We start from the raw sequence: 27,581 nt of genomic DNA, 5'->3' as shown, positions 1-27,581 counted from the left end.
GGTTTTTTGTCCTGCTGTCCTTCCTGGCCTCTGCTTTCTGCTTTTGCACCTTCCTGCTTATACAGAGAGCAGGGCTGCAAGGAAAGAGCACATGGAGTGACCGGCCCTGGGCTGACAGCTTCTTTGGTCAGGGTTCAACCCTTCCAGAGCCCTGGTTGCTGCCGCCGCTGCTGCTATGGCCTTAAGATAAGGATCATGCAATCCAAGGTCAGCCTGCTCTCAGGGGGTCGGCCTGTAGCCCAGGCAGCATGGTGACCATTCATTGACGCTTGTCAGAGAAGAATGCGCCTATCCTCATGCCAGCTTGTGCTGGCAGCCGGCTGGGCAGCTTTAGTAACCCAGCCCTCCCCTGGGCCTCCTCTGCATCAGCTCAGAGCTTTGCGGAGAGCCCGAGTTGCTGGACAGGAGGCTGGGAATGGGAGGGGGGTTAGTGAATGAAGCCAGCTTAGCCCAATCAGCGGATGTGGTTTTCAGCATCTGGTGCCCCACTGCTGACCCGGTCTGGGGGAGGTAGGGCCGTGCCCCCTTTTCCCTCTGCTCCACAGATGTGCCTCCCAAAACTGCCTCCTCCACTGGGATGCCTGTGTCACATAGTGAAGGACTATTTAGGGCCCAAGGTGCAGGTACGGTGGGTTCCTTAGCTTGGAAGGAGCTACAGAGGTTCTTCTTAGCCCATCTCTGGGGAGTCAAGCCAAGTTTCAGTTAGGGTTCCTGTGTCACTGGCTGAGAACTCTGGCCTTCTGGGATGCTGAGGTTCCTCCTGGTCATCCCAGGGTGTTTGTCCTGGCCACAACATGTTGCTCACGGTGACTTGATTTTTTGGCATTGCCAAAGCCCCTCCATGCTCCCCTCAGGCTCTGTGCCGTGGCACAGGTGGATGGGAACTTTGAGCTTTGGTCCCATAATTACTGCAGGAGCTGGGGGCCCATGGTTGTCCCCATCAAGGCCTTCCTTCTACCTCAGAGAATCTGGGAGCACCATCTGAGCTGGTGCAGAAGGTCCTTGAGATATAAGACATGATCTCTAGAAATTGGAGGTCAGACTGGGCATGGGAGAACTAGACACCATTTGGCTCAGGGGTCCTGCATGGAGTCTCCAGGTGTCCAGCCAAGCTCTATAGTATTTGCACAAGCTGAGAGCTGACCTATCTACCCCAATCTACTTAAATTGCCCTTCTTTACTTGCTCCCAGAGGAATGGCAAATCCTGTTTTCCTGTCTCTACATGGGCAGCATCTTCCTTGAGATACACAATGTGTTGAGTGAATGTTTGCTGAATGACTGACTGACCTGCTTCCCCATCTATTCCTGCTGATCTCTGGGCCTTTTCCCATGACTACCGAAGGGAGACTAAAGTTTCTCTTACAGGAGCCCTCCCTCTGGGCTCTGAGCTGCGTCTGTCCCTCCAGGCCCCTGCCTCTGCTGACCTATGAACATGCAGGCTTGGTCTTATCCCCAGTAGCAGGGAGCTAGGTGGCCAGGAGTGTGAGGTGGACGGATGCACGTTGCAGCTGGCCTCCCCGTGCTGAGTCCGCCCTCATTTGCAGCAGTGGACAGGTGTTGCCTAACCTCCTTTTCTGGGCTGCAGCCTCCTTCCACCTCCACACCTTGGGGAACTATTCTTCCTCTTGGATTCCCCACTCTTCTCTCACGCTTCCTGCCTCCCTCTCTCCCTCCCCACCTCCGTCTAGGACTCAACTTATCTTCCCTAGGCCTGTGCAAAAGGAGGCCCAAACTTACCTCCTGCCTGTATCTTCATTTAGCTCTCCTTCCTCGGCCCTACCCTCTTTCTTATAGCCCCATTCCCACTTTTTTTCTCTCATCCTTGTACTCACCTGTTTCCTAAAAGTCTGTTCTACTATCCACCCTCTCACCTGGGACCTCCAGCCCCTTGGCTCCTCCCGGCAGCCCTGGGGAAGGTGGCTGTCATCCCAGCACAGCGAGGGGCCGCTCCTTGGCCAGGTCCCCGCAGTCTTGCATGTGGCATCAGCGCCGGTGCCACCTTCATCATACAGTGTCCACATCCATCCATCACCCAGTCCTCCATAACGGTGCCTGTGGCACGTTTTGGAGAGGGAATATCTTTGAGATTTCTCCATTCACTCTCCCATACCCTCAGGGAGGAGAGTGATCTTGTGATCTAAGAATAGGTATGAGAAAGGAAAGCGAGTAACAGGAGCTCCAGCTGTGACCCAACAAAAGGCTCTTGGGCCAACTCTGGGTTCAATTTAGTTGACGTGGTTTGGATGTGGAAATACTGGAATTTGGGGGAAATCATGGCTGTTGGGAAAATTACCACAGTAGGTCGCTGTTTGTGGTTGAAGCTGTGCCATCTAAGACCTTTGTAAATGCTCATGCTGTTACTCTTGGGGTGTCGGGGATGCACTTCAGCACATACTGCGGCTTGGCCGTTGTTATTTATTACAGACTGGAATCTCAGTCATTGTAAACTTCCCTATTCCTAGGCCTTGGGCTAGGGAGCCATGTACACAGTCTCATTCAGTTCTCACATGGTTCTATGGAGTAGATTTTGTTAATCTCATTTTGCAAACTCAAATTTTACAAATAAGAATACAGAGACTCAGAAAAGTTCAATAACTTGCCCAAATTTACAGTCAATGCAATCGATAAACAGAGATGGAATTTGACCTGCTGATCTCACTGACGCAAGGCCCATGTTAGTCTTACACGCTAGTCCTTGCCCCACGCCCCAGGGGATTCGCATGTTCTGTGTCCTCTTTTGGGAAAGGTGGTCTTTTAGTTTCTGTAGCCACACTATGAGCAGATTTGGCTCTGGGAGATGTCCTAGAGATCGCCAGTGTCCCTCCAGGGGGATATCCTAGTCCTCTAAGCTCAGGGTTCTCTACCTCCCAGTGGGAAAGAGCAACGCAGGACCCTGAGGAGCCCTTAGCCTCTTGAGAAAAGGGGTAACTGATCTTGGAGAGAAAGTTTGAGAGTTATGCCAATTACCCGTTTCTTTTTCAGACTTGTTTGACCACTAGCCACAGCATTTCTGGACCACATTAGCTTAGCTTAGTCCATTGTAAAATCACTCCTACTCACTTGCTTTTTTGTCTTTTAATTTTATTGAACGTTATCGTAAGAACCAGCCATATGACATATGCTTCTGTACTTCTGCAGGACAATTATTTACACTGTTCGTTACAATACACTGCTCTCTGTCAAAATTCCTATGTCAGACAGTTCTTTTAGAATGTAGTGCCAGGAATAAATTGCCTCCCCTAGGAATTTCTACGCTTCCTTCTTTCTGATAAGGAAAGCCCTGTAACATATCTCATTTCCCTTTTGCCTTGGATGCCAGGAAGCTCAAAGCCAAATGTGATGTTTAATCATAACTCTCAACGTTCCAGATGACTGGTTTGGTTCCTCTTTGTTCCCTGGGCCCCACTTTTCTAGTTCTGTCTCAATTAGCCTTTCTGCAAATCCATTCCAAGTCCTTTTGCAAAGAAGTGTATATGACTCCTTGCCCTCTTGAGGGCAAGTTGCTACACTGTGCTGGCGTTCTTTCCCCCAGGACTACATCGACACAGAGATGCTGCTGTGCGCGGAGAATGTGAACCAGGACAACCTGCTTTCCTACGCCCGCGAGGCTGCAGACTTCGCCACCCATTACCAGCTGCCGTCTTTAGACTTTGCCATGAACCATTACGGGCAGCCCGACGTGGCCATGTTCGACTTCACCTCCATGTACGCCTCTGAGAATGCGGCCTTGGTGCGCGAGCGGCAGTCACACCAGCTGCTCGTAGCCCTTGTGGGTGACAGCTTGCTTGAGGTACCTCCTGCGTTTGGATTCCCCTGCTTCCTGCTGGAAGATAGACCCCCCCACATTGCTTTTGTAACTAGCAGCATCTGCTGTCCTGAAGCTCAGGGGAAGGACAGGCTCTCAGCCAATTGGCAGGACTCTGACAAACCCACCCTGGCCTCAGAGCCTGCCTTTTGACTAAATTCAGAGGAGTCCACTCTGCCTATATACAGGCAGGAACACTTTCCCTTGCCCCTCTGGTTTCTTCCAGGCTGGCTTCTTGGTTGGAGCACAAAATTAAGCAGCCCTGGTCTGGACTTCATGGGCCATCCTCCTTAGAGCTTGTAGACCCTGAGACTTCTTCCTCCAGTCTGTGGATCTCTGTGGACTTTCAGCATAAAGTTCATATAGGAGCAAGAAGGGAGTGTTGGCCCCAAAGTCCATGGCCTCCTTGCTCAAAATTCTTCCCAGAAAATATGCAGATGCTAGCATTCTTAGATTAAATGAATGCTTTCAGGAGGGGAAATTTTTATCTTAATGTAAGCACTGACCAAAAAATGATGATGCATGTATCCCACGTTAGCATCAAATTTCAAACCATGCTTTGGGTGCACATGGAACAGTTTAGTTAGAACTTAGCTTCGTGAATCCATGCTTGCTCATCCCGGTGTGCAGACTCTGACCTAAGCTCCTTGCATAAGCCCTCAGCACGCCTCTGCTGCTGTCCCAGTCCTCCTTCCTAGCTTTCTCTCTCAGCACTCTCCTCCCACACTCTCTGCTGCACCCAAATCAGACAGGCTGTTCTTCCACTGGGCTCTGTTATTTTCCTACCACCAAGCCTTTGCTCCCTGTTCCGGAATGGATCAAGATCAGAATCCTATCCATTCTTTAAAATCGGCATGAACGTACCTCTTCTATGAAGTATTCTTTGATTATTTCTGTCTCCCTCCCCCAGCATGGGAATCTGCCTCTGCCTTTTTGAGCCCCCAAAGCAGTTATGCTGTTTCATGTCATAGCACCCTTGCATAGACTTTATGCTACAGTTACTTGTGTTTGTGGTGAATCCCAGGGATGTGCCTGTCACCTCTCTGACCTCCCAGTGCCTCCCATGGGCCTGGCGAACACCAAGTGCTGGATAGAATGGGATGGCAGGCTGGGAATCACTGGAATCAACTGGAACTTTGTATGTGTCCTTTGTAGCCATTCTGGCCCATGGGCACTGGCTGTGCCCGCGGCTTCCTGGCAGCCTTTGACACTGCATGGATGGTGAAAAGCTGGGACCAAGGCACTTCTCCCCTGGAGCTTCTGGCTGAAAGGTGAGTACTGACAGCAGAACCCTCAGCTGGAGGCAGGGCCGAGTCAAAATTCAGGCAGGGGAGGGAGCGAGGCTGGATGAAATCTGGAGCCCCTACCTTGCTCTCTCTGCCTTCCCACATGTGGCCAATTTAACCTTTGGTGTCCCCGAGGAGAAGTCCTCCATAATGACCTACCTCTGTCATGATCTACTTCCCTAGGGCCTGGCTGTTAAGTCTTGGATGCCAAAGAGAAATCTTCACCTTTCAGGGCAGCCCTGAAGTTGGGGTTCTCAGCACTGCTGAGACACTGAGGAGCCAGAAGAGGTCTAGGGGAAGCCTCCATTGCAGCACAGAGTCCCACTCTATTGAGGGTTGGGTGCTCTGACCTCCTAGGCCTCTTCCGCTGCTGAGATCCTGAGCTTCCTCCCAGACCCCTGCTGTGGGCCACATGGCTGTGACAGCTGGTGGACTGGGAAAAGTCAGGGCTGGCGGGTGGGGACAAGCCTCTGCTGGTCTTGGGTGTGGAGACCTGTGGTCATGAGGGAGCAGCCACAGGAGGCTGAGTGGCAGTTATAGCAAAACCACAGGTCGCTGGGCTGCCAGCTGAGTCCCTGCCCTCTGCCCAGGGGAGGAGGCCAGCATCACCACCTCCCAGGCTCCCTCCTGCTTCCTTCCAACCCTGTTGACCTTCCCTTGCTTTGTAAATCTCAGGAACCAGGAGGGCCAGGCATTGCTGGGAAGGGTTATGCAAACACATCTAAGAAGTTCTTGAGAACATGGGAAGGGGGGCGGGGGATGGGGGGAAGGGGTGGAACTGAAGGCCCGAGGTTGCAAGAGCAATCTTTGACCCCAGCTCTGCCTCCCTCCAGAGAAAGTCTTTACCGACTGTTACCTCAAACGACCCCAGAGAACATCAACAAGAACTTTGAGCAGTATACATTAGACCCGGGGACGCGGTACCCAAACCTCAACTCAAACTGCGTCAGGCCACATCAGGTAAGGCCTTGCCTGGAGTCCTGTCTGGGTCACTGTGCTCTGAGTGGTAGGAAGGGGTGGGTGGTCACCTAAAATCTTGGCACAGTCCTGGGACCGAGGTCACCAGTGCCTCTTGGCCTAAAGGTGGGGCAACTCCTCTCCCTAGGAAAGCCACAGGGTAGAGTCAGCATCTCTAGCCCACAGAAAGAACTGGAACATGTAGGTGTGTGTCCACATATGTACATGGATTTACATGTTTGCTAGTCACTGAGCACACGCACTGCTGAGCATGAAAAGTGAAAAGTGTTAGTCACTCACTCATGTCCAGCAACCGACCCCATGGACTGTAGCCTGCCAGGCTCCTTTGTCCATGGAATTATCCAGGCAAGAATTCTGCATTGGACCACTGTAGCCATTTCTGGATTGGGCAGCCATTTCCTTCTCCAGAGAATCTTCCTGACCCAGGGACTGAACCCCAGTCTCCTGCATTTGGACTTCCTAAGTGGCACTGGTGCTAAAGATCCCTCCTGCTGATCCAGGAGACATGAATGAGAGACATGTGTTTGATCCCTGGGTCGGGAATATCCCCTGGAGGAGGGCATGACAACCCACTCCAGTATTTTTGTCTGGAGAATCCCATGGACAGAGGAGCCTGGTGGGCTATAGTCCTTGGGGTCACAAAGAGTCTGACATGACTGAAGCGACTTAGCACACTCACTCCTGAACTGCGGGCAGATTCTTTATTGTCTGAGCCACCAGGGAAGCCCACTGCTGAGCATAGCTCTCTTGAATAATCTACTTGATCAAATATCAAGTCTTTTCCATCTGAGGTTCTAGAGTCTATTTTTTCTCTCACTGAGTTAGAGTCACATGAGCTCTGACCTCTTCAGTTAATAGCGTAAAAATGGTGTGAATTTTAAAAAGCCAGTTATCTAGATTCACTCTTGACTTCCCCCACATTTGGGTGGATAACAGAGCCATAGCTCTGTATCAGGTTGCTGGTTCCCTTGCAGAAGGTCGTGCTCTTCAGTGAGAGAGGAAAAGGGTTCAGAGGCCCTGTGACTGGGATTTGGGGAAGCACTGGCAGACAGTTGTGTTCCCTCTCCCCCCAGGTGAAGCATTTGTACATTACTAAGGAGCTGCACCAGTATCCTCTTGAGAGGCTGGGCTCAGTGAGGAGATCCGTTGGCCTCTCCAGGCGAGGTAAGAGGCCTTCCTGGGACCCCAACTCTGCAGGGAGCAGGCCGGCTGGGTGGTAGGCGAGGCCCAGGCCCTGCAGGCAGCCTGGTTCTGGTCCAGTGGCCTTGGCCAGGTGCCTCTCATCTCTGCCCTTCAGTTTCTTCACCTGTAAACCCAGGACAGGACAACACCAACCATAGCATCACTGTGTGGCGTAGAGGCGAGTGCTTGGTACATTGCAGTGAACTGGAAGGACTTCCCTGGGACTTGCTTTTCTTCTCCTGTTTCCAGTCTGAAATCTTGACCCTCAGTTAGATAACCAGCTCCACATGCTTCGCTCTTTTACTGGTTCCGGGGCCTGGCACAGCGCTGGGCACAAGGCTAGTACTCAGTGCAAAAGGAAAGGAGGGCTAAATGGCTAACTGCTCAGTGTCCATCCAGCTGTGCTCAGGTCACCGTCCTGCTTAAAGAGGCACCAGCTGCCCAGACCTGTGTCCTGCCTGCCACTCCTCTCTGTCCTCCTCATTCACACACCCCACTGCTGCTGGCCCTTTGATAAACCATTTCACATAACATGGCAGCTTTTCCTAGATTCTTTGCCATGCCACAGTCCTTGTCTCTTCCCTGGAGACCTCCTTCTGTCTTAGACACTCTCCTTGAAGCAGCTCATATGTACTTCCTCCATGACTCTTTCTTTGGAGAATTCCCTGGCACTGCCAGACTCTAGCAAACCTGCTCCCCTGGCATTGGCTTCTCCATCATTGTCACCCACTAATGCGTCTGTCTTCCCCACAGGATAAACGTGCTATAGACAGGGGCCATGTCTTCCTTACCCCTATGTTCCTGACCTCTAACCAGGACCTGGACAGAGTAGGGGTCTTAGGGACTCTTTACTGCAAGAGACCATGCTTCCTGTCCCAGCATCCTGCATGCTCTCAATAGGACCCCCTCAGGGCTGCACCTGTGCCCACAGCCCCTTACTTCCATACTTTTGCTCCTGGTCCCCACCCATGGTGGCAGATGGAGGGGTTCCCCAGGGCAGCTGCTGAGATTTCTGCAAAGCACTTCACCACTATCCGTCTCCTCCTGCTGCAGAGTCGGACATCCGGCCCAGCAAGCTCTTAACCTGGTGCCAGCAGCAGACCGAGGGCTACCAGCATGTCAGCGTCACCGACCTGACCACGTCCTGGCGCAGTGGCCTGGCCCTGTGTGCCATCATCCACCGCTTCCGGCCTGACCTGATGTGAGTCTGGGGCCCCGCTGGACCTGGCAAGCGCCTCACTTCTCAAGGGGACCTTGGAGACAAGGGAGCCCAGGGCTGTTCTACGTGCAGAATCCTTGGTTCAGTATTCTCTCCGCATACTTTGGATTTGAGTTTTTTCTTCAGTTTGTTCTCTTCCCTTTACACTGGTTACTCTGCCTGCAGCTTGTCTGATCTGTGAGGAGCTAAAGTGGCTCAGATTCACGAATTGATTGCACTTATATTCCAAACTCTCTTCTTTTGGGAAATTTGAGCATTTGCATCTTCAAGTTTTAGCCTCAAAAGAAGACTTAGAGGCAAGACTTAATTCTGGGGACCGGTTTGAGGTTTTACAGCCAAAAGAATTAGATTTGAGACCCAGATCTGTTAGCTGTATACTGTTGGGCAGGCCCCTTATCTTCTCTGAGTTTGCTTCTTTATCTATAAATTGGGAATAATAGTAAGGTCATTAGGAAGTTTGGATTGTGTTTGTGGAAATGCTTTATGATGTCAAAAGCACTATATGTCTGTTCTGTTGTTTTAAAATCAACTGCAGTATAACCTCACACCCATGAGCAAATTTGTCCAGAAGGCTGGATGGCAACCTAGTAAAGGTTCCCAACTGGTGCCTTTAAGAAATGAAGTTGCCTCAAGAAGGGGACAGGGCTCTTGCTTGTTACTTTATATAACTTGATTCTTTTATTTACAAGAAGCTCATATTAGTTTTGTAATTTAAAGGAAAAGAATATAAGGGAACTACTTAAAAATAAAATAGCTCATAGATTTTCCAATCATTTTCTTATGTTTTCAGCCCAGTGACATTCTCATGGCCCAGATCTGATTTGGTCCCTCCCTGAGTGAGAACGGGGTCTACATCTTCTGGCTGAGCCCCGCTAAGGGGTCGGGGGTGGTGGTGGAGGGACCTGAGCAGGAACAGTGTCCCCTGCAGTGCTCCTTATGGCTGAGGTTGTTCAGCTCTTCACCCCTCTCCATCCTCTCCCTGAACTTCACTTCATTCTGATTCTCCAGCAACTTTGACTCTTTGAACGAAGATGACGCTGTGGAGAACAACCAGCTGGCATTTGACGTGGCGGAGCGTGAGTTTGGCATCCCCCCAGTGACCACAGGCAAAGAGATGGCATCGGCCCAGGAGCCCGACAAGCTCAGTATGGTCATGTACCTCTCCAAGTTCTACGAGCTCTTCCGGGGCACCCCTCTGAGGCCTGTGGGTAAGGACCTGCTTTCGGACAAGGCTTTCCCTGCCCCTGAGCCATCTCTGCTCTGCACCTACATCTTGCTGCTCTTCACACTGGTGGCCTCTTTTCTGGGGCTGACCCCTCCCCTCCCTTTGCCTTTGAGCCTAAATAGGGGTGGACCCTGTGCCCGGGTTCTATTCCCCAGGAGAAGGGAATGGCAACCCACTCCAGTGTTCTCGCCTGGGAAATACCACGAATGGGAGGAGCCTGGCAGGCTACAGTCCATGGGGTCGCAAAGAGTCGGACACAATTGAGTGACTAACACTTTCTGTGTATATGAGTGGGTCCTGTGTGGCAGGTGTCACATGGGGCTGGTCTGCACCTGCCCTCGTCACTGGGAGGTCACTGACAGAGTGGCACAAGCTCCCTACACAGGCCACTGGCAGCTTCAGTTGGGGATGAGGGAGTTACTTTGGAGGGACTTGGTCTCAGTGACACCCCCTGAACACTGGGGGAGCAGTGGCAGGATCCGAATCTCAGTCTCACTTTTACTTCCTAACAGATTATTGGCGTAAAAACTATGAAGAGAACGCCGACCTCGGCTTGGCCAAGTCATCCATTCCTCATCACTATCTCAACCTCACGTTTCCGAGGAAGAGGACTCCGCGAGTAAGTTTCAGTCTGGGGTGGTTTAATCTCTCTTTGCACGTGGATGGGGTGAGGGGAAGGGAAATGCCACAGGCTGGGTCTGTGCTGATAAATTACACAGATTGCGCACTCATGGAAGATATGAGTAGGACTCAGTCAACTTCTCTTGCACCATGTAGCCAGCTTCAAAGCTTTCAGTGTGGTTATAGGAAGGGCAGGGTAGAGAGTGAAGAGGACATGCCAGTGAGTATTTTTAACAGCACAGCAGATTAGCTCTGCCTCCTAAACAGGGAGGAGGAGATGATATCTCACGTTGCTAAGCAGTTTAGATCAGGAACATGATGGCCCTTTAGTAGCAGAGGTGGATGAAGAGGCTACATTTACACATTCTGTTCTATTCTTTTTGTTTTTTAATTCATTCATTCAGCAAATGTCTATTGGGCCCTACTTCATGCCAACTTTAAAGCTGAAAGTTTTGTTAGTTTTTGAGGGGAACAGATATACAGAGATGATTAATAAGTGGGCCGTTGCCTTTGAGGAGTTCAGAGCCTAATAAAGAGGTTCCCAAACTTTCCTGACTCAGCGGCACCTTTCACGTCTTAGTCACTTTTTTCACACTGCTCCCAGATCAAAAGAAATACCTAAAAGTTTCGTTTGTTAAGTATTTACATCCAAATATAATAACTTGGTAGGCGTGTTTTGCAAGGTATGTGACAAGCATCACTATGCTTCCCTAGAAAATTTAAAATATCCTGCAGCTCCTCTGTGAATTCACTATGGTCCCTTGGGGGTGCCTTGGTACATAGTTTGGAAACTCGCCGGCCTAGTGAGAAATTACAGTTTTTCAAAGGTATTTGTCTCATTTGGGTTGTGCTGCGTCGTCATCACTGCCCGCGGACCTTCTCAGCTGCGGAGAGCGGGGCTGTGGTGCTGTTTGTCTTGGCCCTCGGGCTCCTCTTGTTGCGGAGCATGGACTCTAGACCGTGAGGACTCAGTAGCTGTGGGGCACAGGCTTAGCTGCTCTGCAGCATGTGGAATCTCCCCAGACCAGGGGTCGAACCTATGTCTCCTACACTGGTAGGCAGACTCTTCTCCACTGTACCACCAGGGAGTCCAAGAAATTATAATTTTACATGAATGGCCACATATCCATGGAAGGTATAATACAAGTTGCTTTGATTGACATGCCCATTTTATAGATAAAACATGGAGACTCAGAGACATTAGGCTGCAAGGGTGTGCGCTGAGCTTACCTTCCCCCACCCTCACTCAGCAGAGGACCGCAGGCCTCTGCGCGCGTCTCCGTGTCTCTGGATCGCCGACAGGCTCTTAACTGCTGGCCAGTCACGCCTTGTCCTGCCGGCCCCTCTGCCCAGGGTGGAGCTTGGGTCGTGTGGCCTCCTCTCTTTCCCTGGGCTGTGTGATCAGTGGTCACTTTTTCCACTGCGGGCTGTGCTCCCTGGAATGTAGCAGTGGCTGTGCTGACTGCAGGAGCCGGTACTTAGTCCTCTGCAGGCCCTGTTTGTAGGAGGGGACAAGTTGGGTCTGGGGAAGCAGGGTGAGCAGGTCAGCTCAGGTGTAAGCAGAGCAGCTGTACCCCACTGGTCTGTCCCCCTCCGCTCCCCAAGCCACCCCACTCAGAGGCTCTGTGGGAGGGACTGTAACCCACCAAACATCTCACTGAGTGAAAGATGTTTTCTGGAGCCCAGTCATCAGCTTGCCCCAGCCCAGCCCAGCCGCTTTTCCTCTGATGACCGAGGACCCCCACTTTGGGCTACTCCATCCCAGACAAGCCAGTGCAGTCTCTCTGGAAGCTCTCTGAGCCAGACACTTACCACTCTTCTCTGTTCACCCGATTTCTCCCACCACTTAGCCCACAACTGGGAACTGGAGAGGAATGTTTAAACCTTTCAGTCACCACACCTCTGTTTACAGAGTGACCGAATTGAAACAGCCTGGCCAACTCTGGCTCAGGAGGTGGGAATGGTCAAAAGTCGGCCGTCAGCCAGGCTCTCCGAGGGCTTGCTGGAGCCTTGCTCCACTTTGCCCTGGCTCTGGGCGCAAATGCAGTGGGGATGCGTGGGCTCTGCCTGGCCCAGCCCTGGCTGGTTTTGGCCCATGTCCAGGGTGTGCTCCTTGGCTGTGCATGCATCTTGAGAGCAGTTGAAATCCACACATCTGATTCCCTCCCACGGCCCCATTTAACATCTGAAGTTTGTCCTGCTCCTCAGATAGGTAGGGAGGTCAGGTCATTGAAGTAAGTGCCTGCTGCAGGTATTTGTTGTCCCGCCCTTTCTCCTCAAACTGATTGAATGCTTCCTCTATGGGGGTTGGTGGGTTTATAAGGCCACTGAGTCACATTCTGCCCTGGTACTGAAATACCCCAGTGTATACTGTCTGCCATTCAACTCCAGTGCAATGGTCAGGCCACATGCAAAGTACCTTCTCCCCTTTTTATCTTGTGTCATAGGTCTGGATCCTCTTTTGGCTTGGAGATATCTGTTTGCAATGCTCTTTGGTCTTATGTCTCACAAGCCAGGGGTACTGAGTCCACTCCAGGTTGCCGCTGAACACACAGCGGAGGTCTACACAGATGACTGAATACTGTACCTACACATGGGGCTCCCCCACAGTTACACCCAGAAGATGTCAGTGCAATTAAACACGCTGTCTTCACTGCCCTGGTTCATGTGTCCTTACAGACTGGAGATGCAGGCTAGGCTGTTCTTGCGAGATTTTCTACACCAGGGCTCGAACACACAATCTGTATGTAAAGGTGCATCTGTATTCCCCTCCCCCACCCTCATCCCTCCCTGCCCATCCTTGCTCCTTGCTAACTTCAGAGGAGCATCTTGATACAGGGATTGAGCAGCCCACGTTTGTTCACATGTGTTGTCTTAATCTGAAATGGGCTCTTTGTTTCTCTCCTGAGCCAGGCTAACACTCTCTCTCCCTCCTGGTTTTTGATGTTGGTATTAAATTCTTCTTTCCTCCCTAATCTTGTTTTCCTGATGATATCCAAATTCCAGCAAAAGACAACAACTTTGGGCAAAACCAAAGGCTTTTGCTCCATCCAGGAACTTATTTTAGAGAGAATGACTTTCCCATCCAGTGTGAAGAGGGCTGTACCTCTGGTGAGTGGTAACCCCCCGGGGCTGGTTGTCTCTGAAGACTGGATGGCCCACACCTGGGGAGAAGGAGAAGAGTAGCGGATTCTGCTTTCTCCTAAAAGGCCCTTGGTCCGCTTCTGCAGATCTGCCTCTGTCCCGATCAGCATCTAGCAGCCCAGTGGTGTGGGGCAGCTCCTGGAGACCCAGAGCTCTTGTCTCCGTGCTCACACATATGTGTTCTCTGTCCTGTGTGTGCATGTGGGTGTGTACACATGCTTGTCACCATACTCACAGGTGAAATCTGAACACACATATGTGATCTCTATCCTGTGTGTGCACATGGGTGTGTATATACACACGCACACACTACCTGTCTATGCTTTTCTCATCTGACCGCACATAGGTAATGCCTGGATTTACGGCCTCTTCAATCGCAATACATACAACAGACATAGTCAAAGTGCTTGGTCTTTGGTTTTCCCATTCTGAGCCCATTCCTTGAGGGACAAAGCAACACAGAACTTGTCATTTGTCCCTGGAAATCCCATCCTAGAAGCCAGGTCAGTGGCCCCAGGATTTATCCTGGTCTGCTGGCTGATTCTGACCCAGGTCCTCCTCTACCGCTGGTCCCTGCTAGAGTGGGGTTCACAAAGCATGACTCAGATCAGGGTCTGGTCTGAGCCGGGGGTGGGAGGGGCCCTTCTAACCCTTCTCCTTGACCCTCCTCCACAGACACTTTCCAAAGATTCAGGGACCATTATGTAAGAAAGTCCCTCCCCCATCCGCCCATTCATTCAACCAAGATTTACTAAGTCCCCACTTTATGCCAGGTTCTCATTGCTGGGGCACAGCAAGGAACAAGAGGGCCAAGGTCCCTGCCAGAAGGAGCTGACCTCCAGTGCAACTTCCTACGTTCCTTTCACTCCCCTTCTCCAGCTGTGCTCACAGAACCACCCACCCAGCAGCCAAAACTCCCACTAGGTTCTTCACACTTCTCAGTTCAGACTTGAAGACAGCTTAGGGAGTCAAGAGCCCTGAGTCCTGACGCTGCCTGCGTGGCCAGTGTAGGCCTTGAGCAGCGTGCACACCCCCACACCACCCTGGGCACCCGTGGTCTGCAGCTCTCTGTGGACAGTAACCACTCCTGTCCTCTGTGTTACCATAGCCTGCCATTCTGCACTGACTTGTAGAATGAAGACGCACTTTAAACCAGGCCGACAACTACATGTTTTGGTCTGCTGGTGATTCAGCACGTTTGAACCTCTCTAAGTTTCTTTGCTTGGGTGGAAAATGTGACATAATAACAAACATTGCATTGCTGTCAAGACAGTGTTGAACCAATGTGAGCTGCAGATCTGATCTCCTTCTCTGGCACATAGAAAGGGTTCTGTACATGATGGTCCCCAACCTGTCCTTTAGGAGTACTGACTAAACAAAGATGCTCATTTTCTGAAAAGGGTAGAACTAGCTGGGTTGACCACTGGCGTGTGTACTGCAGCCGTGACGGATTCAGCGTCGTACGTGCACACAGCAGAGCTGTAGATAGCTCATTTGCTCTTGTTAGCTTTGAGGAAGTCAAGGGACATATTCTTATCCCAATTTTAGAGATGGGGAAACTTGGTCTTAGGGCGATTATATTGTGATGCCATATAGGTGAGTAAATGTCAAAACCAGACTAGAATTCAGATTTTCTAATTCCATGAGTAACACTGACCTAACTTCAAACGTCTAACCCTTATCCAGTGCTACATAGAAGAATTGTCTTATACACACAATTGTATTCATCCTTACAATAGCTTATTTATGACAGAGACAGTATAGGATCCTAGAGATGAGGAAACTAAAGTCAGAAAAGTTGGGTGATTTTCCTAAGCTCACTTAGCTGGAAAGGAATTCAGGTCAGAACTTGAACCCATGGCTCCTTGCTGCTCTGCCACAGAGGGAGGAGCTCTCTTGCCAGTATCACTGGCCATCTTTCTAAATATCATGGTGGCCACTGTACTCTGTCAGGCCACTGCCTACAATGGCCAGTCTGTCTTCCTATGACCTTGGTCTGAATTTCTCCAGGGTTAGGGCTCATCGGCTAACTAAATATAAAGTTTGTTTGTTTGGGGCTAAAATCAACTTAAGTCAGATAGTATGGGAACAAAAATATTTATGCTGATCAAATAAATGATGAGCTTGGTAGATATATGTCTGTTTTTTTAAATGGAGATCACCAAGTAGTTTAATAAATGTCTCTTGATATATAGACTCCTTCAAATCATTGGGAAATCATGATAAGAAAGTGTCTTAGGGTGACAGGACAGAAGAAATTTATGGGAAAAAGAAGCAGAAGCAAATTATTTGTTTAATCTCATGCTGCCTCTTGGCACAATAACCACCTTCTTCCTCCTTGTACCCCAGTTCTCTATGGTGTAATAGAGTTCAAGGAGGGGGATATGGAGGCATTTTTTTGGCTCCTTGATAGAGATGTACAGATAAGAAAAATTAGATAAAATTCCAGGTTGGTATTTTCTCAAGCTTTGTGTTTTAACTTGGCTCTTGGTTGAGCATAAGTGCTTTCACGATAAATCCATATGGAAGAGCAGAGACCCTTTGGGTCTGTGTGTGGCTAACCTTTCTATATAGACTGCATTTTATTGTCCTGTGGGTCACGCTGAATCAGAGAAACTGAGGTTGCCCCCACCCGCTTCCTCTCTCCCCCCGAAAGATTCGGGGGTCTTCTTAGGTCCTGCTGCTGGGTACACTCCCCCCAGGAATGTTTTTTGTGTACTTGCCACTAATGTACTGAGTATGGATCCATGCAGGCTCTGATTGTTGGACCAATCACACCCAGAGAGTAAGATATGTTGCTCTTTGAAGGAAAGAGCGAGTCCTCATTAAAGGTGGAAACCAGAAAAACTCTATGATGCCTGAAGTGTTCTTGTGGGGAGGACACCCTGTACTTTCACAGGCTTGTCTCGGGGCCAGTGCAGCACTCACAGGCTTTGGAGCCGGGTGCCTAAACAGCCTAGGCCTCTGGAACCCGACTCTATAAATAAGATCATCTGTTTCTCTTGGTGTTTGCCCAAACATTTGGGTTGAAATTATTTCCATTCACAGAAAAATGATTTGTTAGAAGCTGAGGGAAATGTTGAAGGGAAGGTGAGGCCCTTTGATCTGTTGTTTTGTGCAGCTTGAGCAAGGGAAGGGTCACATTCTTGAACAAATATCAGTGACTAAACTGCGGTTGATCTTGTTTTAAAATTTAAGTTGCTGGTAAATAGGAGGAGGGGCAGAGGTGGTGGGGAGTGTATGAGCAGGGTAAGCAGGTGCTTGCCTGTGAGAGCAAGTGGGTACAGACTAGACTGTGTGCTGAGGGCTCTGATCATTCCTGTTGATTTATAACATCCGGGAGGGAAAGGGTCCTCTGGGATGGGGCAAGGTGAGGATGTGTGGTGGGGATTGGGCTGCAGCCTGGGTTTGAGGGAGAGAGAGGCCAGCCGTTTCAGCTGCATCCAGTGTGAACAGAGGCTGGGATTTAATCTGGCCTTCTCTGGCTCAGACGATAAAGAATCCACCTGCCAATGCAGGAGATGTAAGGGACAAGGGTTTGACCTGTGGGTCAGGAAGATCCCCTAGAGAAAGAAATGGCAACCCACTCCAGTATTCTTGCCTGGGAAATCCCATGGACAGAGAAGCCTGGCAGGCTACAGTCCATGGTTAACACACTCTTCACACTTTGTCATGCGAGAGACCCGCTGAGGGGGTCGGAGTCTCCCATGGGGAGGGAGGCCTTGTCAGTGGGGATGGCTTCATAGTCCTCAGTGAGCTGGCCATATGGGGAAGGTCCCAGCTGGAGGTCTAACCCCAGTGTCAAGGAGAGGGTTGGGGGTAGGGGGAGGCACTAAATCCACCCTGCAGCCCCATCCCAGCTTGTAGCATCAGCTCAACTTGTGCAGTCCCACTGCTTCCCTTAAGTAGAAAAGCCAGACCACAGGTGTGCCCTTGCGTGACCCTTGCAGGCATCATGCAATGGGCTGAGGTAGAAGGGGGTCTCTGGATTTAAATGTCCAGATCTGGGAAGCAGAGGGTTGACTGTAAGGGGTTATCAATAGGACAGCCATGCAATCTGTTGTCTAAACCAGGGTACTTTTGAGAATGAGGGACTTCCCTGGTGGTCAGTGGTTAAGACTTTGACTTCTAGTGCGAGGGGCCAGGTTTGATCCCTGCTTGGGGAGCCAAGATCCCATATGCCTCTCAGCTAAAACACCAAAATATAGAACAGAAGCAATATTGTAACGAATTCAATAAAGACTTTTTAAATGGTCCATAACCAAAAAAAAAAAAAATCTTTAAAAAAATGTGGGCATTATTCCTGATTATGCTTGGGGGGAAAAACAGTGCATCAAAATGTCCTGGGAAAACTGAGCTATACAGTCACCATAGTTTTCATGCCATATCTGATGCTGCTTTGAAGTTAACACAGTATCATTTACCAGTAGCTGCAGTGGGACTGAATGGCAGAAGTAATTTGCCATCAAATTCCTAGACAGCTGATCTGAGTCCTGGGAATCTGTGCCTGTGAGGGGAGCCAGTGGCACCTCTTCACAGGAGGTGATATCCTCAGGGCAGCATCAGCAGGCCTGGCTGTGATGGCTCTGAGTCCAAGGTCACTGACAAGAAGACAATCCCGGCCCATGTCACAGGGATTCTTTGTGCTTTGGGATGTTTCGGCATGCTTTGGGGATCTGTATTCCCACTCTCTTCGGACAGAACCCCTGGCTCCTGAGACGGAGGGAGGCTCCCTCCGCTGTGCCTGAACAGAGCTGAGAGCGTTTGTCATGGTGCAGGATAATGTCATCCCCCAGTTCCTGGGCTGGCAGCTGTTGCGGGCAGGGTTGCATCCCCAGTGCTGGCACTGCAGCCCTTGACCAGCCCTGAGCTCACCACGCTTTCTTGGCCATCACAGGTGGACAGTCGAACCGAAGAGAATGACATGAACAAGCGGAGGCGGAAGGGCTTCAACAACCTGGACGAGGTTCGTGTGCTCACTGTCGGTTCACACAGAGGCCTGTTTCCGGACAGCCAGTGGCCACAGCCCAGCGCCTGACCGAGGCAGTCGCTCTGCCCTTCTTTCTTTCCTCTCATGAACCGCTGGGTTCCAAGCTTAGCTCGATGGGCAAACAGTCAGGTCTGGTCACTAGCTATGTCACTCTCCCAGGGAGTGGCTCATGTCTGTAAAACACAGATGATGCATTTGAAATGTAGGATATTTTGCAGAATTTTCAAAGATTAAATGGTAGGCATAGGAGGAACATACCTAACATAATAAAGGCCATATACAACAAACCCAGAGCAAACGTTCTTCTCAGTGGTAGAAAACTGAAAACATTTCCTCTAAAATCAGGAGATAAGGCAAAGGTGCCCACTCTCCCCATGACTATTCAGCATAGTTTTAGAAGTCCTAGCCATGGCGATCAGAGAAGAAAAAGAGATAAAAGGAGTCCAGGTTGGAAAAGAAGTAAGATTCTCAGTCTGCAGATGACAAGATTCTCTACGTGCCAGAGTCAAGATTGCATGCATGCATGCTAAGTTGCTTCAGTCGTGCCCAACTCTGTGCGACCCCATAGACGGCAGCCCACCAGGATCCTCTGTCCACAGGATTCTCCAGGCAAGAAGACTGGAGTGGGTTGCCATTTCCTTGGTTTAATTTAATCTTAAATATTAAATAAGAGGATGTGTAAGCATGTATGAATGCACACACCATACCAATCGTGGTCTCTGGCACCTAGGTTAATCAAGATATAATCACCCTCATTTCTACTTTTTGTGTTTTCTGTACCATTAGTCTTTAAGGCGAATGTCCCAGGACCCACAAGTGCCACCTTCTGGTGAAAGAAGAAAGTTACAGGCTGCTTTGTCAAAGCCAAAGTAGCCTTTGCTTTGTCAGACGGTAAAGCATCTGCCTGTAGTGCAGAAGACTCGGGTTCAATCTCTGGGTTGGGAAGATCCCCTGGAGAAGGAAATGGCAACCCACTCCAGTCCTCTTGCCTGGAAAATTCCATGGACTGAGGAGCCTGGTAGGCTACCGTCCACTAGGTCGCAAAGAGCTGGACACGACTGAGCGACTTCACTTTCACTTGTCAAAGCCGAGCATGTTCTCTCTCCTGCTACTGAAAAATTGATCAGAAGAAAAAGTTTACCGGTTCTTGCTTCCCCAGGCAGCTCTTTAAAGAGACCTGAGATATATACTTCATTCCAAGTGAAAGAAAGTGAAAGTCGTTCAGTCCTGTCCAACTCTTTGCGACCCCATGGACTATACAGTCCATGAAATTCTCCAGGCCAGAATACTGGAGTGGGTAGCCTTTCCCTTCTCCAGGGGATCTTCGCAACCCAGGGATCGAAGTCAAGTCTCCCGCATTGCAGGTGGATCTTTACCAGCTGAACCACAAGTGAAGCCCAAGAATACTGGAGTGGGTAGCCTATCCCTTCTTCAGCAGATCTTCCCGACCTAGGAATTGAACCAGGGTCTCCTGCATTGCAGGCAGATTTTTTACCAACCGAGCTATCAGGGAAGCCCCACACCTCATTCCAAAAAGCCATTCTAATCCCACAAAAGCAGGCTAGTTGCTGTCTCTGAATTGTAAGAATACCAGCTTTAGCTAGCCTACTGGCTGATACCAAAACAATGACTAAAAGGCACAAAGGATAATTTGTAGGATACATTCATACTTGATTTATAGAACTTAGGAAAAAACTTCTGTTACTTATATGATTGAGAGCTGTTGCCCTTGGGAAGCCAGTGAATAGGAAGACGGCTGAGAAATATCCCATTCTCTAGTTCCAGGAAGAATGCCTCAGCTCTAAGCGCCTGTGATTTGCTCCCGCCTCCTCCCAAGAAGCTTCCCTTGGATACACTTTGTCCCGGGGGGGAGTCTTCTCAGGCCTTTCATCTGTGCCTTATTTGAGGGGGTGTTTGTACTGTTTCTGTCGCTGGCAGCACAGGAGTCAGTGTGGGAAGAAATCTGGTCGCACCTGCCTCTTCTGAAATGGCTCTATTTTCTTGGCCAGCTGTTTGCTTAAGTGAGATTTAACCAAGCAATAATTTCCTCTGAATTCTTACTACTCGAAGTGTGAGCCAAGAACCAGGGCACCAGTATCACCTGGAAGCTGGTTAAAAATACAGACTCTCAGCCCCGCCCCCCCGCCCAGACCCACTGAATCCAAATCTGGTTTTGAAGTGATTTATGAGCACGTGAATGTCTGCAAAGGGCCGGTCTGCATGACCCACTGTCCTGGCCTACTTTGGGCTGTACAAACAGTGACCAGCCTAGTAAACTTGCCCTATTCACACTCAAGACTGGATTGCTATGCAGAGTTGCAGTTCCCGCTTTGAAGTGGGGAGTGACTCTTTGATTTGTGTTTGTCCAGCTCTTCAGAGTGGCTGTGCATACCAGGTTTCCCATGGGGCTGCTACACTTAGGGAATCTTAAAAAAAAAAAAACACAATTGACTATCGCTTATCTCTTTTCATGAATTTCTTCTAAGTGAACATATCTTTGTTTTGAGAACATCTGTTCCTGTAAGGGAGATGCATTGTTTCCTTGGGAAAACTGACTGCCCTCTTGACATGACAATGCCATTCGTATTTCTGAGGCTGATGGGAGCAGATCTATGGTACCAGGGAACAGACATTTATTGGACAGCAATCAGTTTCTATGTTTTATTTTTAGCAGATGAGCTAAGAAAATCTTACATGGAATTCCATTTTGTAAAGCAGCATAACCAAGCAGTCAAGGTCAGCCTCTAAACAGTAACACTGCTAACTGCTAAGTCACTTCAGTCGTGTCCGACTCTGTGCGACCCCATAGACGGCAGCCCACCAGGCTCCCCTGTCCCTGGGATTCTCCAGGCAAGAACACTGGAGTGGGTTGCCATTTCAAGTCATGTTGATATCATGTATCCCAAAACAAAGCAATGAGAAGGACTCCTCACCTCTGTGACATCCTTCTTCAAAATCCCTAACTCTGGTGTAATCATGAGCAACCATCAGTCCTACCCAGATGGAGAGACTTTGTACAAAATAACTGACCTGTGTCCTTCACAACTGTCAAGGTCGTGAAAGACAGAGAAAGATGGAGAAAGTGTTACAGATGGGAGGAGGTGGAGAAGGCATGATGATTAAATGCAGTGTGGGATCCTGGATTGCATCCTGGAACCTAAAAGGACATCCGTGGGAAACTGGTGCAATCTGAATCAAGTCCATAGTTCTGTTACCGGTATCATGCCAGTGGGAATTTCTTGGGTTTGATAACAGTGTCATGATTATTCCGTATGTTAATGTAAAGTGCAGCTGCATCTGTGCTATGCAGGAGCTATTGTGCTGTCTTTGTAACTTTTCTGTCAGTCTAAAATCATTTCAAAATTAAACTATTTTTAAAAAAGAAACAGCAGGGCAGGACTGGTTGCCACTGGGCGTGGGGTGCAGAGGAGAAGGGACACTCAGCGCCCGTGCCTTGCCCCACTGACACCCCCTCTTGCTTCCTTCATCCCCACTACTCTTCACCTCCTGTCAGAGGTGAACATGATAGGTTTGCAAACTGTTCTGTTCATCATTTCATTATTTTATTTTTGCAACAGTTATATGAGGGTGGGTTACTGCTCCCATTTTACAAATGAGGAAACATTAGAGAACTCAGAATTCAAAAACTGGCTCCCAGGCCTGGCTGTGCCCACCTTTAGGGAACCATGTCCCACCTTTGAGCATCGTCTCCATTGGGCATTGCCTGCTCTGTCTGCCTCACTTTCTCAGGCCATAGAGGGTGTCCTTCTTCAGGAAACCATCCCTGTTGTGAGCCCCCAGACCTACCCCATGATGCCTGGGTTCCGGATCCAACAACCAATGCTCTGATTTGGCCTTTGCAGCCTTCAGCTTTTTCCAGCCACAGCTTGGGCGCCAATCAAGAGGGCATTAAGGAAGGTGGAAATCAGAACAAAGTCAAGTCCATGGCAAGTCAGCTGCTGGCCAAGTTCGAGGAGAGCTCACGGAACCCTTCAATCCTGAGGCAGGTGAGTCCTGTCAAACATCCACTGACCTTGCCTTCCTGGTGACCAGAATCTACTGAGAAGCCAGCAAATGTCAGGCAAGTGCTGGATTTCAGGTATGCCAGCCAGTCCTGGCTCAAAAGGAGACTTGAGCTTCTTCTTGATCTGGAGTCAGACTTTCCTAAAAGGGCCTGGATAGCAAGTATTTTAGACTTTAGGGTCAACGTGATCTCTCTTGCAATGACTCAGCTCTGCTGTAATGGCAGAGTTGAGTCACTGTGAAGGCAGCCATGAACAGTATGTGAAAAAATACATGTGGCGGTGTGCCAATAAAACTTTATTTACAAACACAGGCAGCAGGCTGGATTTGGCCCAAGGACTGTAGTTTGCTGATGCCTGTTCTGCGTTGGAGATGAAACCCTTTCCCTGATTTTGTTTTGCTTTGCAACCATGGCTGGGTTTGCTGTCATCTTTGAGACAGTGCAGCTGGAGGAAGCTTTAGAGATGCTGACTGTTTGAGGGTCTAAGTCCACGGTGAAAACCCTGTCCAAACCAGGGAAAAAACGGAATCACAGGTCTTAGCTCCATGTGGGCCTACAGGAATGGAGACCAACCTCCTGAGTGTACCCTGGTGCTCCTTTCTCCTTGTTCCCTTGGGTCAGGCTGGCAGGGCTGTTGGTCTGACCAGGGTCTGTGTAAGGCTGAGGACGGTGAGATGCTGTGGGTCAGGCTGCAGACCTGGCTCTCTTCTGTCAGACTCCGACTTGGAGTGTGCGCTTGTATGGTTTCATTTGCTCCCCTGAATTTCTTGGGGACACCACTGCCACATTACAAAAGCTTGGGACAAGGGGTTCAGTTTTTCTTTGCAGAATGTCCGTCACATGACAGAATTAGCCCATCTCAGGAGAAGGACTAACTCTTGGTTAATTTGGTTCAGAGGCAATCATAAACATCTTTCTAGTCTTGATGTAGATCATGTCCCTTCTGAAAATACTGAACTTCCCCACGAAGCCAGGTTTTATTATAAGGAGTTTTCTGAGATTTATAACTGTCTGAATTGTTTTCTCAGCTGGCCCTTCTGGAGGCTTGACCCCTTGCAGTCCCCAGGTGTTGATAAGGGCTCTCTTCCTTCAGAAGGACTGTAGCATCCCTGTCGTCTAATGGGCAGGAGGGACTTTGGGACCAGCCACCCTGGCCTGTCATGGGCTCTGGCAGTGCCTGCTCAGTGCCCTGGTCCAAGCCAAAAGCACCGCCTCCTGGGGATACACACATTGTCTAGGGAAGGGGACCATGGGACTAGCTATTAACAGGGACAGAGAGCTGGGGTTCGTGTTTCCAGCTGGGCACAGCTCGCCGGCGCTTAGCCCTGGGCTTGCTCAGCATCTGCAAACTCTGTCTCCCTGCCTCTTCTCCTCTCCTCCCTCCAAGTGTCTCAGTCTGACTCGCCTTTTCCTTCCTATTTCCTGTGGCTGCTTTTTTTCGGACTCACCTTCCTTCTCCCAGGAGCACCGTGTCTCAGGGATAGGTAAGCCTATACTGCGCTCTTCCTCTGACCCTCCTGTTAACTCTCGCGGTCCCAAGCCGGAGGAGCCCACACCCAGCCCATCACCACCTCTGAAAAGGCAGGTAGGGCTCCTTCCAGTGGATGCTGTCTTGGTTGAAGCCAGAGGGGACTTTGATCCAGAGGGGTGGGGTCCATGGCTCTCTCTGCACCCAGCGTAGGGCTGAGTGTAGATTCTCTGGGAAGGCAGATACAACTTGAGGTTACCACCCTTATAGGTAAGGATAACCAAGGATGCACCATCTTAAATACATGCCAGTCGGCGATATCAGCTGACCAGCTACCGTGCTCTCAGTGCTTCATTTATTTAGGAAAAAACAGGCCACTCCACAAGGGGTATTTTATGTAGTGCCCCTGGGATACTCAGCTTATTTGCAGATCTCTTGAGGAGACTGATTTCTAAATCGATGGGAAAAAGTGGCAGATGATAGAATGGGCTCAGGTGGCCACATGCCAACGAAGGGGTAAGACTGGGATGTGGTGAAGACCTCCCCAGGTCCCCCAAGGACTTGCCCAGTGGGCAGGGAGATAGCCAGGAGCCATGGCCTGAGGCTTTTTTCCAGTTAACATCTCTGGGTTTGGAATTAGAATCACTATTATTGACACAGCACTCAAAACTACTAGACAGCAGTAGGAATTTTGTGTTGCTTCTGGGGTGAGGGTGGTGGACGTCAAAGGAGGTCTGTGTGGATATAGTGCAGTGATTTTATGTCCCTGTGTATAAAAATCATCTAGAGAGCTTTATTTAAAAATGTCAATCTCTGGTACCCACCCCCAAACCAATTAAACCTGACTCTCTGGGGGTTGAGCTCAGACTTTGAGAACCAGGACAGTACAGGTTCTGACTCGGGGGGTCTGGAGTGTTGTCGATAACATCTCAGATGGTATAGTTAAGGAGGCTATAAGTCAGGTGGTTCTGATGCAGGTGGTGAGAAGTCAACACTCAAGGTTAGTTTGGACTCTCACTCAAGGTGGCACATGGCATGCCCTTGCCCCTTATCCTGGTGGGGATGCCTTCAGTGAGTGTTGGGAGGGGTCCATGAGAGGGCCTTCCTCGGGAAGGAAGCTTGATTTTCCATCTCCCCCAGTTCCCCTCCATGGTTGTGACAGGACACGTGCTCCGAGAGATAAAGCAAGTGTCTGCTGGTGGTGAGTGTCCAGCCAGGCCCTGGAGAGCCCGAGCCAAGTCTGACCTGCAGCTGGGTGGGCCAGAAAACCTCACCAGCCTGCCTCCCACCTGCCCGGGAGCACTGGCCCTCTCTGGGGTGCTGCGGCGGCTGCAGCAAGTGGAGGAAAAGGTTCTCCAGGTGAAAGCCTCGCTCTTCGCCCTGCCTCTGCCCTGCCCGTGTCTTTGCCCTGCCTCTGCCCTGCCCGTGTCTATGCCCTGCTTCTGCCCTGCCCGTGTCTTTGCCCTGCCCATGTCTTTGCCCTGCTTCTGCCCTGCCTGTGTCTTTGCCCTGCCTCTGTCCTGCCTGTGTCTGGGATGCCTTCCTTTCCCCCCGCTCCTCCTGTCCAGGGTGGGTTCCTCCTCTGACTGCTCTTCCCCATCTCTCATCCTGCCTGCCGTGTGTACTGAGCACAGCAAGCCTAACTGGCTGCCTCTCCACCTCTCTCCCAGAAGGAACCCTCACCATCTCTGTCACTGTCTCTTTTTTCTTTTTTCTTTCTCGCCTTGGCTACAGAAAAGGGCTCAGAACTTGGCCAACAGGGAATTTCACAAAAAGAATATTAAGGAGAAGGCGGCTCACCTTGCCTCCATGTTTGGACATGGGGATTTCCCACAGGTAAATGCAGGGCTTTCAGATCCCCTGGGAACCCAGGTGTTGGACCTCTGGGGAGATGACATGAATCGGTCTCTGGGGCTTCATTTCTTCCTTCCTCCACGCTTGATAGTCTGTAAAGCTATTTACTTTTCAAGTCACCAAAGGCTTTGGACTGGCGTCTAAAAAAGCTCCAAATGAGGAGACTCAAAATAAGTAGATCAATCATGACAAAGGGAAAACCAAGGCAGAAAAGCGGGCTCAGGTCACAGGAAAATAGAAGCATGTGTACTGTAAGATCTTAGCTTCCGAGTAGGCTGAGCTTCCTAGGGGCCAACACAAAGAAGGGAAGCTGGTCCATTGCAGGAATCACATCACAGTGCCTTTACAGTGAGAGCAAGCCAGTTGCTCATGATGTGTGGCAGTGCAGTGGAGGAATACCACCACAGCCCTGATCTGGAAGACCCTGATTGTCCAGGTCAAGCACATGCCGTGACCTGCTCTGCTTTCCAAAAAGGCAGCACTGGCCAGACAGAATGGCCCTGCCTTAGAACAGGAAGCACAGCCCAGTCCAGGCACTTATCTAGAAACCCGCTGAAGAGAAGAGTACGTGCTTGCAAGGAGGTGACAGAGTGGAGGGTGAGGACCCGTGGTACACATGTGTAAGCTCTCCCGTGCTCGCAGCAAGCCTGGTCTCTAGAACACTCCTCTGCTGCTTTCACCCAGCCTCCAGACCTGTGTTCTCTGCTCCTTGGCAGAGTCATCGATATGGGAAGGAGGCTCTGCCTTTCGTTCATTTTCAGGGTTCTGTGTGGCTGCAGAGGTCCCTGCTGGGGCATGTGCCCCGGAGCCTCCTGGGGTTGTCCTTTCCTAAATTTGAAGCTGTTGCTTTATATCAAGCTCCAGAGTGGTGCCTTCAGGAGTTCATGTCTATGTTCATGTCAGGAATAGGATGGCTCTGCTCTAGCTGTTTTGTGATGAGGGAGCCAGAATAGCTGTAACAGAGTGCATTGTAACCAGGAACTAGACAGTCCTACTGGGCTCCAAAGACACAGGTTACATATTTGTCCTGAAACATGAGCCTGGATATCCTTTCCCCTCCTTGGATGTGTAGACGAGGGGGCTGTATCATCAAAGCAGGTGCCACTGTGCATTTCCCTATGGATAATCAGTTTCCTCTGTTTCTATTCTGTGCAGAATAAACTCCTCTCTAAAAGCCTGTCTCATACTCATCCTCCGTCTTCTCCCTCCTGCCTTCCATCTCCTGATTCAGCTGCTACTTCCTCTCCATCAACTGTTGACTCTGTTTCTCCTGCCAGAAAGGTAGTTATCCCAAACAATTGTCTTCCCCTACTCCTTGCATGTTCTTAGATATTCTCCTGCTCCACTCAGCCTGCTCAGACGACCATCTGAAGCTTGGCTTGGCTGGGATGAAAATTTATAAGGTCCTTTACAACAGCCCTGAGTTTGGTTTTGGTTTTGTGTTGGAGCAAGAAACTAAACAGAACAGACAGCACACAAAACCTAATCAAATGGTGCTTACTTGTCTAGCAAGCACTTTCTGAGCACCCACTGGTATGCTAACCATCATGCCAGATGCTGAGACAATGAGGAGGTGGGGGTACAGTTCTCTTATACGGTGTAGATGACAAACAGAATATCAGCATAGAAGTGTATCACATTACACCATAGGATATTGCCAATATTTGGCTATTTTTCACCTAACAAGACAGTCTCACATGGTGCACCTCAGACAATACTATTGATGAATTATGTGAGAGGTTTAAAAGGAAGATTCTAGGAACCCAGAACGGTGAAGCCTGGGA

The 27,581-nt window shown here is 49.9% G+C and overlaps 1 protein-coding gene and 1 long non-coding RNA gene across 20 annotated transcripts in view; one reads left to right on the top strand and one right to left on the bottom strand.

Annotated features, from left to right (window-relative positions):
* MICAL2 (microtubule associated monooxygenase, calponin and LIM domain containing 2) overlaps nucleotides 1-27,581 on the top strand; it is a 240,788-nt gene that overhangs the window by 109,468 nt on the left and 103,739 nt on the right. For 11 of the 18 annotated variants that reach the window (XR_011249327.1, XR_011249329.1, XR_011249328.1 and 8 more), the window contains exons 9-21: nucleotides 3,534-3,791; nucleotides 4,962-5,077; nucleotides 5,926-6,052; nucleotides 7,144-7,234; nucleotides 8,306-8,453; nucleotides 9,480-9,679; nucleotides 10,209-10,315; nucleotides 18,359-18,427; nucleotides 22,315-22,458; nucleotides 23,938-24,060; nucleotides 25,084-25,302; nucleotides 25,678-25,779; nucleotides 26,953-27,078. Coding sequence is in view for 14 of the 18 variants with exons in the window: in XM_069554360.1 (XP_069410461.1) it covers nucleotides 3,534-3,791; nucleotides 4,962-5,077; nucleotides 5,926-6,052; nucleotides 7,144-7,234; nucleotides 8,306-8,453; nucleotides 9,480-9,679; nucleotides 10,209-10,315; nucleotides 18,359-18,427; nucleotides 22,315-22,458; nucleotides 23,938-24,060; nucleotides 25,084-25,302; nucleotides 25,678-25,779; nucleotides 26,953-27,078 (1,830 nt within the window). In the remaining 4 variants the exon portion in view is untranslated. The remainder of the gene's footprint in view (nucleotides 1-3,533; nucleotides 3,792-4,961; nucleotides 5,078-5,925; nucleotides 6,053-7,143; nucleotides 7,235-8,305; nucleotides 8,454-9,479; nucleotides 9,680-10,208; nucleotides 10,316-18,358; nucleotides 18,428-22,314; nucleotides 22,459-23,937; nucleotides 24,061-25,083; nucleotides 25,303-25,677; nucleotides 25,780-26,952; nucleotides 27,079-27,581) is intronic. The other 7 variants (XM_069554368.1, XM_069554367.1, XM_069554364.1 and 4 more) reach the window with 1 other exon arrangement.
* Nucleotides 10,695-12,349, bottom strand: LOC138420835 (uncharacterized). Of its 2 annotated transcripts, none has more exons than XR_011249330.1 (2): nucleotides 12,130-12,349; nucleotides 10,695-11,812 (listed from the first exon to the last, which is right to left on the bottom strand). It is a non-coding gene; the product is annotated as an uncharacterized lncRNA (long non-coding RNA). The 2 variants fall into 2 exon arrangements; XR_011249331.1 differs by having other exon boundaries at nucleotides 10,695-11,839; nucleotides 12,130-12,232.

Source organism: Ovis canadensis, chromosome 15, assembly GCF_042477335.2.
Source record: "Ovis canadensis isolate MfBH-ARS-UI-01 breed Bighorn chromosome 15, ARS-UI_OviCan_v2, whole genome shotgun sequence".
NCBI classification, from domain to species: domain Eukaryota; kingdom Metazoa; phylum Chordata; class Mammalia; order Artiodactyla; family Bovidae; genus Ovis; species Ovis canadensis.
Note: the sequence above shows the minus strand (reverse complement) of the source record. Positions and strands in the feature narration are given on the sequence as shown.